Genomic DNA, 17331 nt, shown 5'->3' with positions numbered 1-17331 from the left:
TGCAGGCACAGTACTTTTGATTTTTTTTTTTTTTTTTCATAATGATTTTTGACTTTTGAAAAATCATTGAATTGAAAGAGTTACAAGTCGATGATAACCTTGAACACCGGAGCTGGGAATGCTTTCAGAACCATCTTAAAGGTTTCACCTATACGGCATAAATCGAGCTCTTCCACAAGATGGTTGAGTCGACAGAAAACAGATATTTATACTAAACAATCCAAGAATGAACATTTTCGATCCAGAGCAGCTTATAAATTGATCGAAATCAACGACAAGTTCAGACTATTAAATAAACACTGCAAATACGTGGTAGATCTCGGGTTTGCACCAGGAGCATGGACCCAGGTTGCGGTTGCAGAATTAATCAAAAAACGCAAGCAAAAGACAAAAATCTTGGGTGTTGATTTGATTAATTGTACTCCTCCCGAGGGAAGTCATTTTATTCAAGGTGATATACTATCCAAAAAGACGCATGGTGAAATTATTGATTTTTTCAATGAAACCGACTCACATAATGAGAAGCCAGTCGATCTTGTTTTAAGTGACATGATGGCTAATACTAGTGGGATTAAAGATAATGATCATTATGCTAGTATGGATTTATGCGATGGAGTGCTTATATTGACATGTCTGGTATTGAAGAAAAACGGGAACTTGGCAATGAAGTTTTATACTGGTAAGGAGGACGGAATACTAAAACTGCGGTTGCAAAAAATCTTTAAAAAAGTCTACGTAATGAAGCCAGAGGCTTGCCGACAAGAACTGAGAGAACTGTATTTTGTTTGTCTTAAGAAAAAAACAGATGACATTACAATTGAAGAAGTCTTCAATAATGAGTGAACTATGGACTTAATTATTGATTTCAATAATCTTATACTTTTTCTTCGCTTCCTCAAGAGAAAAATTTGCTTCAGCTTGATGCCAACGTTCATGTAATCGTCCATATAGTAAGACTAAATTAGGTTCATCCCCTTGACTATCATTGACTTCTTTCTTCCCAAAAAGTCTACCCTTTTCATCATCCCATTTAGCAAAATCGATTTTTTCCCATTCCTTAGGCTTTACAAACCCTAATCTTTTTAATTTAGGACTATTCAAAGGCTCTGGATCTAAAACGGCCGGATATTTAGGGTCACAGAAATAAATAATCACCAATCGCTTGAATTGTCTTTGATCATCTGGAGGCGCAACTACCCTGTGAATAGAACTCTTGAAATATCCTCCAGTAATAAACTCTGTTGCATCTCCGGCATTAACAATCAATGAATTCTTCTTATGCCCCACATATTTGAATTCCCCAGTATAATAATCTCTGATTTGTAAAGATAAAATCGGTTGTGAAGTAATGAAAGTAAAACCAGTACCATCTGAATGACCACGTAATACTTGTTTATCAACTTTAGCCTCATCTTCTGGATTCATTTCATGATACATCATAAACCTTCCAAATCCGTGTCCTGAATTAACGTAATCTTCAGGTATAACCTTATAATAATTTTCCCATAAGTAACCTTCAGGTATTTCCAAAACAATGTCACATAAAATTGTAACTTTTCTTAAAATATCTAAATGTAGTTTTTTAAAATATTCAGAAATTTCCGGTAAGTATTCCTTCACGACTTCTGGATAATTCTTGTCTTCATCGAAAAATTTAGACTGTAACATATCCCGGAAATTGTAATGCTCAATTGAATCTCTAACACCATTCTTCATTGACCAATATCCTCTTGGTTTGAAACCAGCTCCACGTTCACCACCTAAAGACTTTGAACGGTCTTCGCTGTCTGAGGTTAGAGCCCCTGCAAGGTGGTTTCTCTTAGTTTCCTCTGGTAGTTCTAAGATTGATTGGGCGATTGAGCGTAAATGGTCAAATCTTTCAGTATCAATACCATGGTTAATTAAGGAAAAAAACCCGTAAGTAGAAATTGATCTTTCCAATTTATCAGCCAATTGTTTCCTTGTCTCGAAATTCTCTGGCCCTTCTTTAAATAAGGACAAGTCAATACTGTCCAATTCAATTGGCTTGATGCCACTCTTCGACGGTGTTGCTTCCTTGAAGGGTCTTACGTTGTATTTTTTCTCAATTTCTTCTCTGTTCAATCCGGTAGTCATTTTTGATTTTATCTAAGTCATAATCAATTCCAAATCAGATCACCCTTATTCACACATATATATAACCTGCTTACAATTAGAATAGATGTGGTTTCGTTATCTGACACCACACTTTTTGCAGTAATCTGCCGCAAGCCGAGCCGAAAAATTGAATGCAAAAAAAATCATATTTTGCGCGAACTTTTTTTTGCCTGGTGATACTTAATTTTGCCAACAATTTGTAGTTCAATTTTTGGATTTACCATCAAGAACATTAAAAATATGAACATTAAGGTATTGAATACGGTATATCAGATAAATAAAAAAAGAAATGCGCAAACCCGGAATCGAACCGGGGGCCCAACGATGGCAACGTTGGATTTTACCACTAAACCATTTGCGCAATGGTAAGAAAAGTGCTCCGCGACGGGGAATTGAACCCCGGTCTACCATGCGACAAACGGTAATTCTAGCCACTAAACTATCACGGACTCTTACAAAACAAAAGTCGAGGCGCTTTTTTATGTTGGCGAAAATGTATCTAGTGATTTCATGTAAACATTCAAAACAGCCGCTTAAAATGGCTTTCAACCAGTTAAATCAAGAGATCGTTGTATTTTTTGGTTGTAAAAACGTTTAAGCCAGTTGTTTTTATTTAAATTCAGTATTTTTCCCGCGAGATATAAAAAAAATACTTTTTATCATTTTTTTGAAATGTGATGACACGTCGCCGTATCCTTGTCGAACTTAAAGAATTATTCATATAATGAGAACTCTGTGCATTGCAGCAGTGGTGTAGTATTGCTACAAAAGCGACTTTAGTCTCGCCAAAATTATACATTCTTTCAGCACCGGAAACCATTGGATTATGTGGGAAGATCAGACCTTCATGGTCTGACATTAATTACAATGACAAGCAGCCAAAAGATAACACTTATAATTTGTGTTACACCCCAACTAAAGGCTCTTAAATGTCTAAATCTACATTAAGTGGATTTATGCTGGTTGCACGTTTTTCCGGTAGTAACTGTCTAGCGAGTAATAATGCATTCACTTCTTGAGCCTTCATGTTTTGAAATGTACTCATTAGAATATATGCCAGGCAGAAAAAATATGAAAAGAACCGGTAACAAGATATATCTTAGCTTGATTTGGTAAAAAAAAATAGCTGCAAAAAAAAAAAACTAACAATAAAAAATGAGGAAGGTTTACAAATAAAATGAATGTGGATTGGTTAATTGCGATAAACCATTAAGTACTCGGCATATAGCAAGGATCATCTTCAAGTTGAAGGATCATCTTCAAGTTGAAATCGCCTCCTCAGAATATTTGAGAATGTATGATATCAAAAATCAATTTGCGGAAAGCTATTTTAAAATCGTTGATTATTGCAAGGCTTACCTACATCCAAACCACTACAATGAACACGAGTTTGATGTTGCTCCTCCTATAGAGTACTTCTTACCCAAAAATAGAATAAGACTCAGAAGTAACAAGAAGCCGAAGTACCAATCACCATTGGAAATGGGCAATAGTCCTTACAAAGAACCCATTCGTAAACCCAGGGAGAGAACTGAAACAAAGGCCACTACCCAGAGGGTACCGTCACCTGTATTCTCTGAATTTTCACAAATTATCAAGACAAGTTCAGACGAGACTGGGAATTTGGTACAAAATGAGCCTGAGGATGAACATGATATTTTGGAACATGATTCATCTCTATCTAGGCAGCCATCCTTCATATTTTCCCCCTTGAATTTGACCTCTGGCCTTGACAATGGGAATTTACGTAGTTCCAACACCGAAGATATCGAACTTCCATATACTCATAATATAGTAGTAGAAAAAACTCATCAAAAATTGAACCAACAACCATCTTCTGGATCCTTAAATAACGGTAACAATGTGATAGATTCAAAAATTGATTTCAAAGGGTCAGATTCCTCTAAAGAACATTTACAACATCCAGAAATTGAAGGAGGGGAACGATCTGAATTTGAAATTGTCTCGGCACTCATAACTAATCTTACTACCTTGATTGGAGTGTCTAAGACTTGCTCAAATTTCTCAAACCATATAGAAAACATTTTCATGGACTTGAGACTAAACTTGAAGAATCTGCCGTGGGACAGAATTAGCTCTATAACCCTTGATGTCATGGGTAAATCCATCAGGCAGGCAAGGCACACATTTAACGACATTGAAAACCTCAATCAGTTTTTCGATAACAAACAGAGGCTTGCAGCAAAGGAAGATATAATAGAACAGAAGTATTGTGAATTTATCTGCATATTGACCGATTTGGAAGAAGAAATAGAAAGTCTTTTGTTATCCATTAACGAAATTCCCCAATCAAATGACAAATTACCACTTTCCTCTAATCTGTATTCAATGTTATAATAACCAATTAACTTCGAAAGTAAATACAACTTTTTGCAGTCTTAACGGTCGGTCACGTGCGGGTACCCGGAAATGGAGTTTTTTTGTTATTTTTTTTTCGGCAGATTCTCAATAGAATGAAAAGTCCCAAATGATTGAAGAACTGAAGGTATTTTGAAAGCCAATCCTTGAGCTTCAAAGTTGAAATTGTCAGTATGAGTGCTCCTTCTGAAAGTGGATATGCATACTTAACTGAGGAAGTTATCGAGCAATTTTCTGGCTCTGGATCGGAAAATTTGATTCAGTTTTTGCAAGCATCAGACCAGACAAAGGAACAGCTTGAAGAAATTAGCTCCTTAATTTTCACAGAACTTCTTCTTGTATATGAAGAGAAGAAATTGTCAGTTGATGAGGTTGTTCAGTTTTTAGTCTTAGCAATAAGTGATGAATCCTTTGCCGTTATCTTTTGTGAGGTTCTAGATGTTTTTCCATTATCAGAACCTGTTCAAAATCTTTTACTTGAAATATATAAGAGACAAAGTATTATAAAATATTCCACTCTCGCAAGGTATATTGATGCTGAAAGCTTGTCGAAACTGTCTATTGTGCCAACCGATGTACTCAACAGACAATTGAATACGCGTAAGAGAGATGACTTTTATACTCAGAAGAAATATAATTTACTCCATGAAGAAATAGAAGGTTTCTCTAAATTGATCATTGAACTCTATTCTATATTTAGAAGGGATGAAAGCTCGTATCAAGTCGATTATGCTTTAGAAATAGTGGAGAACTTAATAGGTCACTATAGTTTAGACCCTAACCGTGTGCTTGATATAATACTTGATATATTCAGTAATAACTTTGTTAGTAATCATGAATTTTCGATTAATTTTTTGAAAAAATCGCGATGGTGGCCAGAAGTTGAAAGTGATTGTTTTACTTCAATACAGAGTCTAGGAAAAGGAGGAAACGAATCAGCAGCCAAATGTATTGGCTTAAAACTCATGAAATGCCCACAAGATAGAGATTTACCCGAAACGTATAAAATCATGATTGCCTGTCTTATGAAAGAGGGATTTCTTAGTTTCGGATCTATTTGGAAGTATGCCAGACCCAATGACGAAGAAATGAAAGACATTGAAGCACTCTACAAAAAAGAGCTTGATGAACAAGTATTCAAGGCAAGTGCAAGTGCTTTAGCTTTAGCTGCACCACTAGCCGATGATGAGGACAATAAATCCAATTCTGAAAAGCTGACCACCTCTATGACCAGAAAAGACACTAATAAAGATAAGACTGTTGCGGAGAGAATACAATATAACTTCAAATATCAACTTTTGAGGGTGTTTCTAGGTAATGGGCTATATTGGCCATCAATTTATATTTTGACAGAATATAGCTTCTTGGCATTTGTCAGTCCTGACATGCACGAGCTAATTGCCAGAATGTTTTCTTGTATGATAGAACCTTTATACAAAAAAATTGCTCCTTTCAGTGATGAAGATTTTGCCAAACTACAAAAGGGTAGACCAGTAACATTTGCTAAACCACTAAACACAGTCAAACTCGAAGAATTTCAAAGTGTTGAATATTTAAGTTTCAAACCAACCATTAAGAGCTTTAGCCAAAAGAAGTTTCGCTATTTCTATAGCGACTGGACTAAGAAATTACCTTTAGTAAATACAGTGGATGAGTTATTCAAGGTTTCCAAAGATTTTCTTAAATTCATCGGAACAAATTTATCCCAGAATCTTGAACTTTTCTCGAAGATTTGTGATATAGGGGTATGGGATTTGCAAAATGATTCCTCCGACACTAGGACTTCAGAATGGTTTGCTTACTTCAGAAACTTTTTACTTCCTACAATTCCATTGATTAAAGAAAACTCTTTTGCAGTAGACAGGGCCTATGAAATATTGAAATTCTTCACAACAGAAGAAAAATTCAACTTATATAGTGAATTACATCAAGTTTTGGGTAAAAATAATCCCCACATAAAAATGGCACAAGGAAAAGCAGAAAAGGCCACTAAAGATGTTTTAAAGAGATTATCCAAAGAGAATGTTCGTCCAATGATGCGTAGGTTAGCAAAAATTAGTTTTTCAAATCCTCTACCTTGTTTCTTAACAATACTCCAGCAAATTGAGAGTTATGACAACTTAAATACGTTGGTGGTAGAAACAGCAAGATATTTTAATCAATACGGTTGGGATGTGCTCACGTTAGCAATATTGTTAAGGTTGACCGCTTCGGGAAGATCAAATATTCAGAATGATGGATTGAATGAACGCCAGTGGATTCAATCCTTAGCTTCTTTTATTGGTAAGTTGTGCCAACGTTACCCTAAATCAGTTGACTTGAAGACATTATTCCAATATTTATTAAAGTCGTTTCATAAAGGAGAAACATCGAGTATCATTGTTTTAAGAGAAATATTGATTTCTATGGGTGGTATTCAAACAATTGCTAACCTCACTCTTCAGCAAATCAACATGATAAATTGTGGGTCCTCACTACAAAAGATGGTTTATAGAACCATTGATGATGTGAGGTTCGAAAGATTTAGATCTGGTAATGTCTTGACTAATTTGTTGAACAATATTGGAGTTGTAAATGAATTATTAGTTCTTCTTTGTAATTTGGGAGATGTCATAGTCTATTCTTCGGAACATTCACATTTAAAGGTATTAGCTAATAAAAATGACGAGTTAAATTCACTTCTCCATTTATTTACTCAACATATTGGTTTCTTTAGTGATTATCTCGATTTAAAGAAGTCATTGCTCCCTTTGACAGAATTGGTATCTAATTATGGTGTACCTATTGAGTGGGCGTTTGAAATATGGCGCCCATTTTTAAGCAAAGCCATTCAACCTTCCGAAAACGTAGATCAAGACGCCCAAATAATACTCAAGGATCTTAAGGACCAAATTTCAAAATTACAAAATGATGACGTTTGGAAATATTTTTCACCTGATTTCTATGCAACATTTTGGCAACTTTCATTATATGATATCAACTTTTCGGAAGAATTATATGACACAGAGATTGAAAGATTAAATTCTACAAAAAATGGCCTTGTTGATACAATAAATATAAGTAAAAAGGATCGTGATGTCTCCAGATCTACAATAGAAAATTATAGAAAAGAACTTTCTCAAAATGAAGTTTTCATAAAAGATTTACCCCAAGAAAAAGAATCTCATAAAAAACACAACGATTTTGTTATGGAGACCCTTGGCAATGAGTCTAGCAATTGGCTCCATAAAACTGACGATAGTGATTTGCAAGCAAAAACATTCATTCAATATTGTGTTCTTCCAAGAGCTATTCATTCATCATTCGATGCTGCTTACACTGCTAAATTTTTGTTCAAGCTTCATGATCTCGAAACTAGTAATTTCTCGATTATCAACATTTTGGACAGTTTAGTGAATAGTGAAATTCTTTTTGGAACTTTGTTCACTCTTACCCCAACCGAAGCTGAAAACTTGGGATTGTTTTTTGCTGATATTTTGAGATCTTTAAATGATTGGACCGACCAAACCGTCTTTGAGAAAATTAATGATATTACTGTGATCCTGGAAACTATAAGTACCTTATCATTTGATGAATACCGTTTGAAATTATATCAGTACCACTCTACTATCTTGAATGATGTTAGTCGTGCATTGACTGTTGAAGATTACATGTGTCGTCGTAATGCAATTACATTTATGAAAAATTTACTTGGTGTTTATCCTACTGTGGAGGACCATTGCGAAAGAATTGTGGAATTAATAGAAAAAATTGCTCTTAAGGAGCACCGTGAAGACTTGAAATTATCTTCCAGTGCTTTAATTGGTCATTTTAAATCTAGGTCGAAGGACTGGGTCCACCTATGGGACTTTATTCCTTTATCTGACTCCGAAAAAGAAGAACATGCAGGTAAAAGAAAGGCCATTCAAGATAAAATTGCTGAAACAAAAAAGAAGAAAGAGGAAGAAGCCAGACAAAAGGAACTTAAAGCTAAGCAAGAAGCAGAAAATAACAAACAAAAGAAATTGGCTTCGGTTATAAGCTATGATGAATCAGCTAGCACAAATAAAAGAATTGATTCGAGGGGATCAGATGCCTCAAAAGGAAGATATGATTACTATTCCAAATATGATCTGGCAAAAGCATCCAATGATGATAAAACCGAGGGATCCAATGATGACAAGACTATTTCGAAATCTTCGAAAGATTCTACTGAGAATAAATCTTCAAAGACCGAATTAGAAAAAACTATTAGTGAAAAAGATAAGTCACCAGAAGGAACGGACAAAACTCAAGAAGCAAAAAACACCAAGTCTAATGATTTGAAATCCAGGCTCAAAGAGGCTAAGAAAGAATACGAAGAAACCAAATCAAGAGATTTTACTCCATCTTCTAAAGCATCTACTCCCGTCGAAAATGAAACTAAGAAAGAACAGGCTACAGGAATCCCTCTGGCACCTAAGAATGCTACCCTTCCAGCATTTCCAAGAGAGACCGCCCCCAGAACACGAACACCTTTGGCCCCACAGCCATCCACCAAGAAGGATTTGTTTTATAACGATAATGGCCAACATGGAAGAAGACCTAACGATAGAACATCGTATAATAACCAGAATAATCGATATAATAATCAAAGAAATATTCCTACTCCACCTACCAGACCGACAAACAATCTGGGATATAATTCACAAAATCAAGGGGGACGAACCGGACAGAGAATGTCATTACCACCCCCACCCCCACCACCTATTAGCTTAAAAAACTCTTCATCTCAACAATCACAGAATCAAATGAATAGAGCTCCGCAACAACCACAAAATCAAATGAATAGAGCTCCACAACAACAATCAAGAAATGATAATCACCATAGAGGCTCTTATAGATACGATGGTAAAAGAAAACATGATAATTATGGGAATGGTAGAGGTTACGATAAGAAACAGAGATATTGAAGTAAATTTGTATTATATCTATAATAATTTTTTAAAAAAAGTCTAAATTAAATATTATACATGTAGCAACACAAAATTCCTCTTTCCCTTGGAAAGAGTAAATGCAATTCATTAAATGTCGTGAGTTTAAGCAGATCTTTGAGAGTCTATTAAACGGAGTTCTTCGTCTATTAAATCGTCGATATTGTCCTCAGTATAATCATGATCATTTTGTTGATCAGTTACACTATCGTCCGAGAAGTCTTCATTAAGTTCATTATCTGCATGGGTATTTTTGAGCTTTCTCCTTTTTGAATCGAAATCATCAGCTGGTTCAGACGAAGGTCTTTTATTATCGGTTGAGCTTGAAGCAGATTCTTCCTGTTCCAAAGATTGAAGAAATTCTTCAATTTTCTTCAAATGAGCTTCATGCCAGGTTAAGTGACGTCTTAAATCATATTCTCTTCTAAATTTCCTATCACAATATTTTTTAGGACACTCAATTCTTTTAGTTTGATAATTGGAGGATAAAAGATCAACAATTGAAAATTTACCCGATTGAACGGTTGAAGTAAAAGATTCGATTGATCTCATTGATTGTTTATAGCCAGAAATGATATCTTCTTCATCTGAGCTCTCATCATTATCTGAGATTTCTTTAAAGCCATTATTTTCCAAATCTTTAAGAGAGGATTTATTTATTTGAGTAGATTCTGCTTCACTTAAAAGTTTTTGAAGCTCTAATCTTTCATGAGCTTTTAATAAATCAGGAGGAACATTACCATCATGAAATTCTCTATAATGTTTTATAAGATCTAATTTTTTCATAAATTTACCTTCTTCACAATATTTACAATTCCAAATCTTAACCAGATTAGTAGTATCATGACTCATCATATGAGATTTAAGACCTTTTTCACCAACACACCCTTTCCCACAAATGGTACATTTAATTTTTGGATGTTCAGTTTTCATATGTAATTGTAAAGCAGACCATGTTGGGAAATTACGGAAGCAACCAGTATGGTCACATTGATATATTGGAGAATCACTATGAAATTTAATTGTATGATTAGCTAATTTACTTGGTTTAGGGAAAGTTTTACCACAAATTTTACAAGTTAATGTTTTCTCATGAACCGATAAAATGTGATGTCTTAAACTTGGATGACGATAGAAGGCTTCCGAGCAACCCTCCCAAGTACACTTGAAAGCTTTAGTATGAGTAACTTCATGACGTTTTAAATGCTGAGGACTATTAACCCCTTTACCACATACAGAGCAATGAAATGGTTTATTTTCCAGACTCTCATGGGATATGTGATGAGTATTAAGATGGTAATTACGTAAAAATGCTTTCCCACAACCTTCATACTTACAAACAAAGGGTCTTTCACCAGTGTGAGATCGTTCATGTTGCTTTAATAAAGATGGCCTATTATAGATTTTATCACACCCTTCATACTCACATTTATACTTCTTGGGTAGCCTTCTTGGAGTCTTGGTAGGCAGAGCCTCACTAGCAGGCAGCAGCATCCTGATTTCCAGCAATAATCTCTATGAGTTATGAAAAAGCTATAACCATCATCATCTCTGCTCTTCGCAGAGCCTTATAAAAAAAAAAAAAAAAAAATAAATAAAAACCAAAAAGGGAAATCCAATGAGCCGCACACGATATACCTTCTATACCTATTCCATACCTAATCTATGCTTATTCTATGCTTATTCTATGCCTATTCTATGCTTATTCTATGCCTATTCTATGCTTATTCTATGCCTATTCTATGCCTATTCTATGCCTATTCTATGCCTATTCTATGCCTATTCTATGCCTATTCTATACCCGTTGCCATACCTATATCATACATGTAACCCCACGCTTATACAATAATAAAATACGTCAGTATACCTCATATAGCTTCGAAAATACAACACGATAGTCTGTCAAAGTCACTGAGAATACGAGTGCTAGGCTGCAAAATGAACTGCAAACTCCCTTGTAAAGCCTTTTCCAAGCGACGACAACTTTGCGGTGTCCCTAATACGATCCCCTTCACAAACGCACCACTCGATCAGCATTCAGCAAATCGTTCACTTACTCCATGTACTTGTCCCTACACTATGTACTGTCGTTACACCGTCTAAGATCTGGTTGTGGGAAGTGCGCCAACCACCACAAAACACCCGCACACCACAACCAATCAAAATACCCGCCAAAACATCAAAAACACCACTTTCCACTTTTTGGCAACTTCTGCTACTCAGGTATTTCTTCATCGTTCGGTGTATTCGGTGTATGGGGTGTATTCAGTGTAACGAGAGAGTTCAATGGCTTGATTCGGTCGGTCAGGGTATTCGGGGTATGATACGGGTACGTGCTATACCAGTGGAGGCTCAAGCGCCAGGTCTTAGGGTCAAGTTTAAGCAAGGGTAGCGTTGAATACTTCATTGCAGTCGGGGGGTTGTTCATTGTGCTGAGCTAAGTAGACCTGGCGACTACAACAAGATCGATAAATACGATACGCTTAATGTAAACAACCTAGACGAGAAGCTAATACAGAAGCATTCCTGAAACAGCCTTTTCGATGGTTCATTGGGTAAACGCCCAAATTCAGGGGAGGCAACTTAGTGCCGGGGTTGGAATATTCACAAATTCCATTCCCCAATGCCTCAACACGGTTATTTAATAAGGTTGTACCTTTGAAAGGAGGTGTTATGTTAAACGCGTCGCGTGCGGAAGGATTTTAACTCAAATCAGCAAAATTATTGACAAGTTTGAACGGGTTAAAAAACTATTTTATCAACAAATAGTTACCACCTTTCAAACATAAACATAAACAAAACGCAGAATATTATTCAATTTCATTGCATTCCATATTCCCTGAGACGTGTCTTCTGTGTATATTCAAATCTGTTAGTGATTTATCAGTTTGAATTGTACTCAGAGCTTTTAGTATTGGTACTTTTTCTTTTTTGTTCACCTTCTTTGTACTAAGTCAGTCAACTTTTTGTTTTAGGAAAGATATTTCTTCAAATATCTAAAATTTTCATCGTCTCTTATTTGTTTTCCTAAAATCCTTCTTTTTCATATTTTTTTTAAATCTTTTTTTCTTCTTTATCTGTTAATTACTTACTTTTATTAACCTGTCCGTTCGTTTTAAAATAGTCCAAGTGACTAATCTTATATAATATGTCCTATCATTCAAGACAGCCTTCAATTGCTTCGTCTTTGATGTCGAGCTCAAATCATAATCATCCTCAAAAAATTGGACCTTGGAAATTAGGTAAAACTTTGGGAAGAGGTGCCACCGGTCGAGTTCTTCTAGGTGTTCATTCAACAACTGGCCAAAAAGCTGCAGTTAAAGTTGTTTCAAAATCAGAATTGAATGAAGATTATGATACTAATTCCAATGGTGGATTACCTTACGGAATTGAACGTGAAATCATTATTATGAAATTATTAACTCATCCAAATGTTTTAAGATTATATGATGTTTGGGAAACTTCAAAAGCTTTATACCTAGTTTTAGAATACGTTGAAGGTGGTGAATTATTTGATTTATTAGTAGAAAGAGGGCCTTTACAAGAAATTGAAGCAATAAAATATTTTAGACAAATTATACTAGGTACGGCTTATTGTCATGCTTTAGGTATTTGTCATCGTGATTTAAAACCAGAAAATTTATTATTAGATTCAAATCTAAATGTTAAATTAGCAGATTTTGGTATGGCTGCTTTAGAAAGTAATGGGAAATTATTAGAAACAAGTTGTGGTTCTCCTCATTATGCTGCTCCTGAAATTGTAAGTGGTTTAAAATATCATGGTGCTGCTTCGGATATTTGGTCTTGTGGTGTTATATTGTTTGCTTTATTAACTGGTAGATTACCTTTTGATGATGAAAATATCCGTAACTTATTATTAAAAGTTCAAGCTGGTAATTTTGAAATGCCCGATGAAATTAGTACTGATGCTCAAGATTTAATTTCAAAAATGTTAACGGTTGATCCTTTAGATAGAATTCAAACTGGTAAAATTTTGAAACATCCTTTACTTAATAAATATCCAATTCCAAATGAAGATTTAATTAGTGTCAAAAGTTTACCTCACCCTGAAACCGCTTATAAATCTTTAGGTTCAATTAAAAATATTGATAAGCAAATTCTTCAAAATTTATCTATTTTATGGCATGATAGATCTCAACAAGATATAATAGATTGTTTATTGAAAAATGGTTCAAATCCTGAAAAAACTTTCTATGCTTTATTATTAAGATATAGACACAATCAAGAAAATTTATTGAATGCTAATAATAATAATCCAATGTCTCCTAAAAAATCAAAACAATCTGCCATGGTTCGTTCTACTTCTTCAAGTTCAGTTCGTGTTCCAAATACTCCTAAAAAGAAACGTATGAGTCAAATAAGTGCCTCTTCTTCTCGTAATAGGCCGGTTCTGTTCCAATATAAAAATGGTGTTAGAACGTCAATGATAAATAATAATCAAGGTAGATTATCGGCTTCTTCTAGTGTTAATAATTCTCCTTTTAAATCTCCTCATCGTTCTCCAGCAAGATATTCCTATGGTCAATCTCCAACTAAAAGATCTCCTTATCGTAATTCTCCATATCGTAATTCTCCATTCCGTAACTCTCCATATCGGGATTCTCCATATCGTAACTCTCCTTTCAAATCTCCAACTAAATCTCCTCATGGTCGCCAATTAGAAGATGTTCACGAAAATCAACCTCCTGCTATTCCAAGAAATATTTATAATGAAATAATGAGTGCTCAAAGAAATGGTTCTTTAGGCTCAATGCCACCTACTTTACCTTCCAAAGATACCATTTATAATCAAGTTGCTGCTTCTGATGATAAAAATCCAATTGTTGATGAAATTAGTGCTGCTAATAATGCTGATTTCAATGCTTTGGCTTCTGCTCCAAGTTTATCTCCTTCAAAAAATAACAAATCTCCAATTAAATCTTCTCCAGTTAGATCCCCAACCAGAAATGGTAAACGTAATTCTATGATTGGTCTTAATCGTAGTGCTTCAAAATTATCTAAACGTAAATCGGTTCGTCAATCTATGACTACTGGTTTAAAACGTAATTCAATCACTGTCAAATTATTATCAACTTATGCTAAATTATCTGGTGAAACTGATTGGGAATATATGGATAAACAAACTAGAAGAACTTCTGCCACTTTTGCTACGTTATGTGATAAAATTTTCAACCAAGAAGACTACGATGAAGACGAAGAAAAATTAGTGGACGAAGAAGAAAAACAAGCTAAAGAATATGAAAAATTAATGGAAGCAGAAAGAAGAAAACATGAAGCAGAATTAAGAGCTAGAAAAGAATTAGCTAAGCAAAAAAAGAGACAAAAAAGAAGATCATTAATGTCTTCTAAAAAATTAGCCATTGTCATTAAAGATGATGATAATTCTAATAGTGAAGTTGAAATTCCAATTACTGAGGACAAGATCTCTCAACCAAAAAGACAGTCTAAAATCTCTAATGCTAATAAATCAAGGGCTATATCCGATGGTGGTATTGTTGTTGATCACCTTAATGATGAGTTAACTCCAGATGATATCGAAAATATTAAAAGAAGATCAGTTACTCAGCCTGAAGTTAGACAAAGATCAAATCCAGTATTAACCAGAAGACCAGTTTCCAGATTAGATCCTTTATGGATTGCTCATGAAAATGAAGAATTAAGTAAAGCTAAAGAAGCCTTGGAAGCTGAATATAGAAGCTCCAAATCAAAATCTAAAAAGGCTAAGGCAAAAGCAAAGAAAAAGGTTAATAGAGAATCGGTCATTTCTGTTATTGATGATGATTTCGACTATGGTAAAAGACGCTATTCCAGAAATAGTGACTTTGATAGGGATTATGAATATGAATTACCAAGTCCTGAAATGGAAAATTCTGATTTAAGTGAAGAATATATGTCAGAAATTCGTAAGTCAAGATTGCTTAACTCCCAACAAAATATTCATGCTATTTCTAAAGGAGATAAACAAGCAAAGAAAAGAGCTTCACTTCAAAGAGCTAATAATGAACTTGCTGTTGCTAAACAACGTGAAAGAGAAGGGATGAGAATTAAGAGCCGTGAAAGAGAAATCAAGTTGAAACGTGAATTACGTGAAAAGGAAGACGAAAGAATAAAAGAAGAACAACGTAAAACTCTTATTAGTGATGTGAAAATCCCTACAGTTACAAGAAAATCAAGACATTTCACTAATTCAAATAAGAGATTATCTGTTTTAACAATGCGCTCTACTAAAGAATCTTATCGTGATTTGAATAGCTTGTTAGATGCTTCTGATGATGAATATGAAAATGACGGTAAAGGAATGCCGAATTTGAGAACCAGTTTTGCTGATAGATTGAATAGGGCTGGTTTGGCTGAAGAAGAAGATGAGGAGCCATTAGATGAAGGCTCAATTATGGATTTCGATGAGCATCTTGCCAATAAGCGTTCTTCTTATTATGGTTCTAATAGTAGAAGATATTCTAAATATAACAGTGGTGTTAATAAGAGAATGTCTAAAAGACCAGCATCTGAATTACCTGAATTGCCTGATCATGACGAAAGTCAAGTCGAAGATACTGATGATACTTTTGCTACAAAAGACACTAGAAGAAAAAGTAAATATAGCTTACTTGATGGGGATAGAACCGATGATACTGATGTCTTCGAACATATTAAATTACCTGAAGATAAAAAGAAAAAATCTTCGACTAATTCTAAATCTCAAGGTAGGAAGTCTAATACTAAATCAATGCATCCAGGTACTTCGATGTTACTTCCAGATCTTGATAAACTTCCTCCTGATGTCGGGAAGCCTCGTCAATCCAGCAAGTCTAAATCTCAACACTCCAAATATTATAAAAATCAAAATTCTGATACTGATAATACTTTCAGTGAAACTATTCCACCAACACCACCAGTTCATCAAGGTTCTAGAAAGCCTTTGGAAGATTCCACCAATAGGCTTACCAATAATCAACCTGATTTACCAGCTCCTCAAAAAAGAAATAGATCTATTTTCCGTAAACTTTCCTGGGGTTCAAAGAAGACCCTTGAAGAACCTAATACCAAAGCTAATCCAAATAGTGAATTAGCTGTTAAAGAAGGAAACAACAGTCAATTGCCATCCCCAGCTGATTCCAGGGCTGGTTCTGTGGAAGAAAAGAAGAGTGGTGGTTTCTTCAGGTGGTTATCTGGTTCTAACCAAGAAGTCATTACTCCTTCAGAAATCAAAAGATACCATACCATTTTACCTAAACAAGAGATGTCTACTGCTTTATTTGCATTATTAAATTCGTGGACTAATTTTGGTTTAAAGAATTTGAAAAATGATACTATTGCTTATTATATCACTGGGTCAATTTCTAAAGATAATGCATTTGATTTGAAGAGTTGTAAATTTAGAATCAAGATAAATCCTAGAGAATTCAATCAAAAGTCTGAAATTGTTTGTGCTAGAGTCAAGGGTTCTAAAACTACTACTGAAACTTTATTCAAAGAAATTGAAAAAGTTTTACGTAAAGAAGGTGTAATGGATAGATAATATGTTAGGTTTTTTTGCTTGGGTTTTGCTTTGTTTGGGTATTTCAACAAAAAGAATTCTTTTTAGTCGAATCATGTTTACCGATGCTTTCGGTTTTTATTGACGTTTCATTTTGTTTTTTAATTTGTTTTTTAATTTGTTTTTTAATTTTGTTTTTCTGATTGTTTTACTATAGTTTTTTAGTTGTTATAATTTTTTTTAATTCGATGTTTGTTTTTTTAAATTTAGTTTTACAAAATTAAAAAGTAGGTTCAACAAAGTAATTTTGTAAGTGATATATATTAAAAGATTGATAAAAAGTATATCCAAATATTAAACCAGGCT

The 17331-nt window shown here is 34.4% G+C and overlaps 6 protein-coding genes and 2 non-coding genes across 8 annotated transcripts; 4 read left to right on the top strand and 4 right to left on the bottom strand.

The window, feature by feature from the left end:
* Positions 1-90: 90 nt before the first annotated feature.
* Positions 91-843, top strand: HYPBUDRAFT_112630 (21S rRNA (uridine2791-2'-O) methyltransferase; the record flags this gene model as incomplete). Its single annotated transcript, XM_020218918.1, has 1 exon — positions 91-843. One exon carries the CDS (start codon positions 91-93, stop codon positions 841-843), a length of 753 nt encoding a protein of 250 aa, XP_020075180.1.
* A 9-nt stretch (positions 844-852) lies between these two features.
* Positions 853-2115, bottom strand: HYPBUDRAFT_112213 (uncharacterized protein; the record flags this gene model as incomplete). The annotated part of the gene is made up of 1 exon (XM_020218890.1): positions 853-2115. One exon carries the CDS (start codon positions 2113-2115, stop codon positions 853-855), a length of 1263 nt encoding a protein of 420 aa, XP_020075179.1.
* Positions 2116-2426: 311 nt separating this feature from the next.
* Positions 2427-2497, bottom strand: HYPBUDRAFT_t135. Its single transcript has one exon. It is a non-coding gene; the product is annotated as a tRNA-Gly (tRNA).
* Positions 2498-2513: 16 nt separating this feature from the next.
* Positions 2514-2585, bottom strand: HYPBUDRAFT_t134. The gene has a single exon. It is a non-coding gene; the product is annotated as a tRNA-Asp (tRNA).
* An 844-nt stretch (positions 2586-3429) lies between these two features.
* On the top strand, positions 3430-4494 carry HYPBUDRAFT_149882 (uncharacterized protein; the record flags this gene model as incomplete). The annotated part of the gene is made up of 1 exon (XM_020220238.1): positions 3430-4494. The coding sequence occupies one exon, from the start codon at positions 3430-3432 to the stop codon at positions 4492-4494; it is 1065 nt and encodes a 354-aa protein (XP_020075178.1).
* Positions 4495-4688: 194 nt separating this feature from the next.
* On the top strand, positions 4689-9446 carry HYPBUDRAFT_112545 (uncharacterized protein; the record flags this gene model as incomplete). The annotated part of the gene is made up of 1 exon (XM_020218909.1): positions 4689-9446. The coding sequence occupies one exon, from the start codon at positions 4689-4691 to the stop codon at positions 9444-9446; it is 4758 nt and encodes a 1585-aa protein (XP_020075177.1).
* A 351-nt stretch (positions 9447-9797) lies between these two features.
* On the bottom strand, positions 9798-10910 carry PZF1 (Pzf1p; the record flags this gene model as incomplete). The annotated part of the gene is made up of 1 exon (XM_020223885.1): positions 9798-10910. A coding segment is annotated over one exon (1113 nt), but the record flags the coding sequence as incomplete, so codon positions are not given.
* Positions 10911-12505: 1595 nt separating this feature from the next.
* On the top strand, positions 12506-17007 carry GIN4 (protein kinase; the record flags this gene model as incomplete). Its single annotated transcript, XM_020222788.1, has 1 exon — positions 12506-17007. The coding sequence occupies exon 1, from the start codon at positions 12616-12618 to the stop codon at positions 17005-17007; it is 4392 nt and encodes a 1463-aa protein (XP_020075175.1). The 5' UTR covers positions 12506-12615.
* Positions 17008-17331: the final 324 nt, after the last annotated feature.

Source organism: Hyphopichia burtonii (assembly GCF_001661395.1).
Source record: "Hyphopichia burtonii NRRL Y-1933 unplaced genomic scaffold HYPBUscaffold_6, whole genome shotgun sequence".
In the NCBI taxonomy this organism is placed as follows: Eukaryota; Fungi; Ascomycota; class Pichiomycetes; order Serinales; family Debaryomycetaceae; genus Hyphopichia; species Hyphopichia burtonii.
Note: the sequence above shows the minus strand (reverse complement) of the source record. Positions and strands in the feature narration are given on the sequence as shown.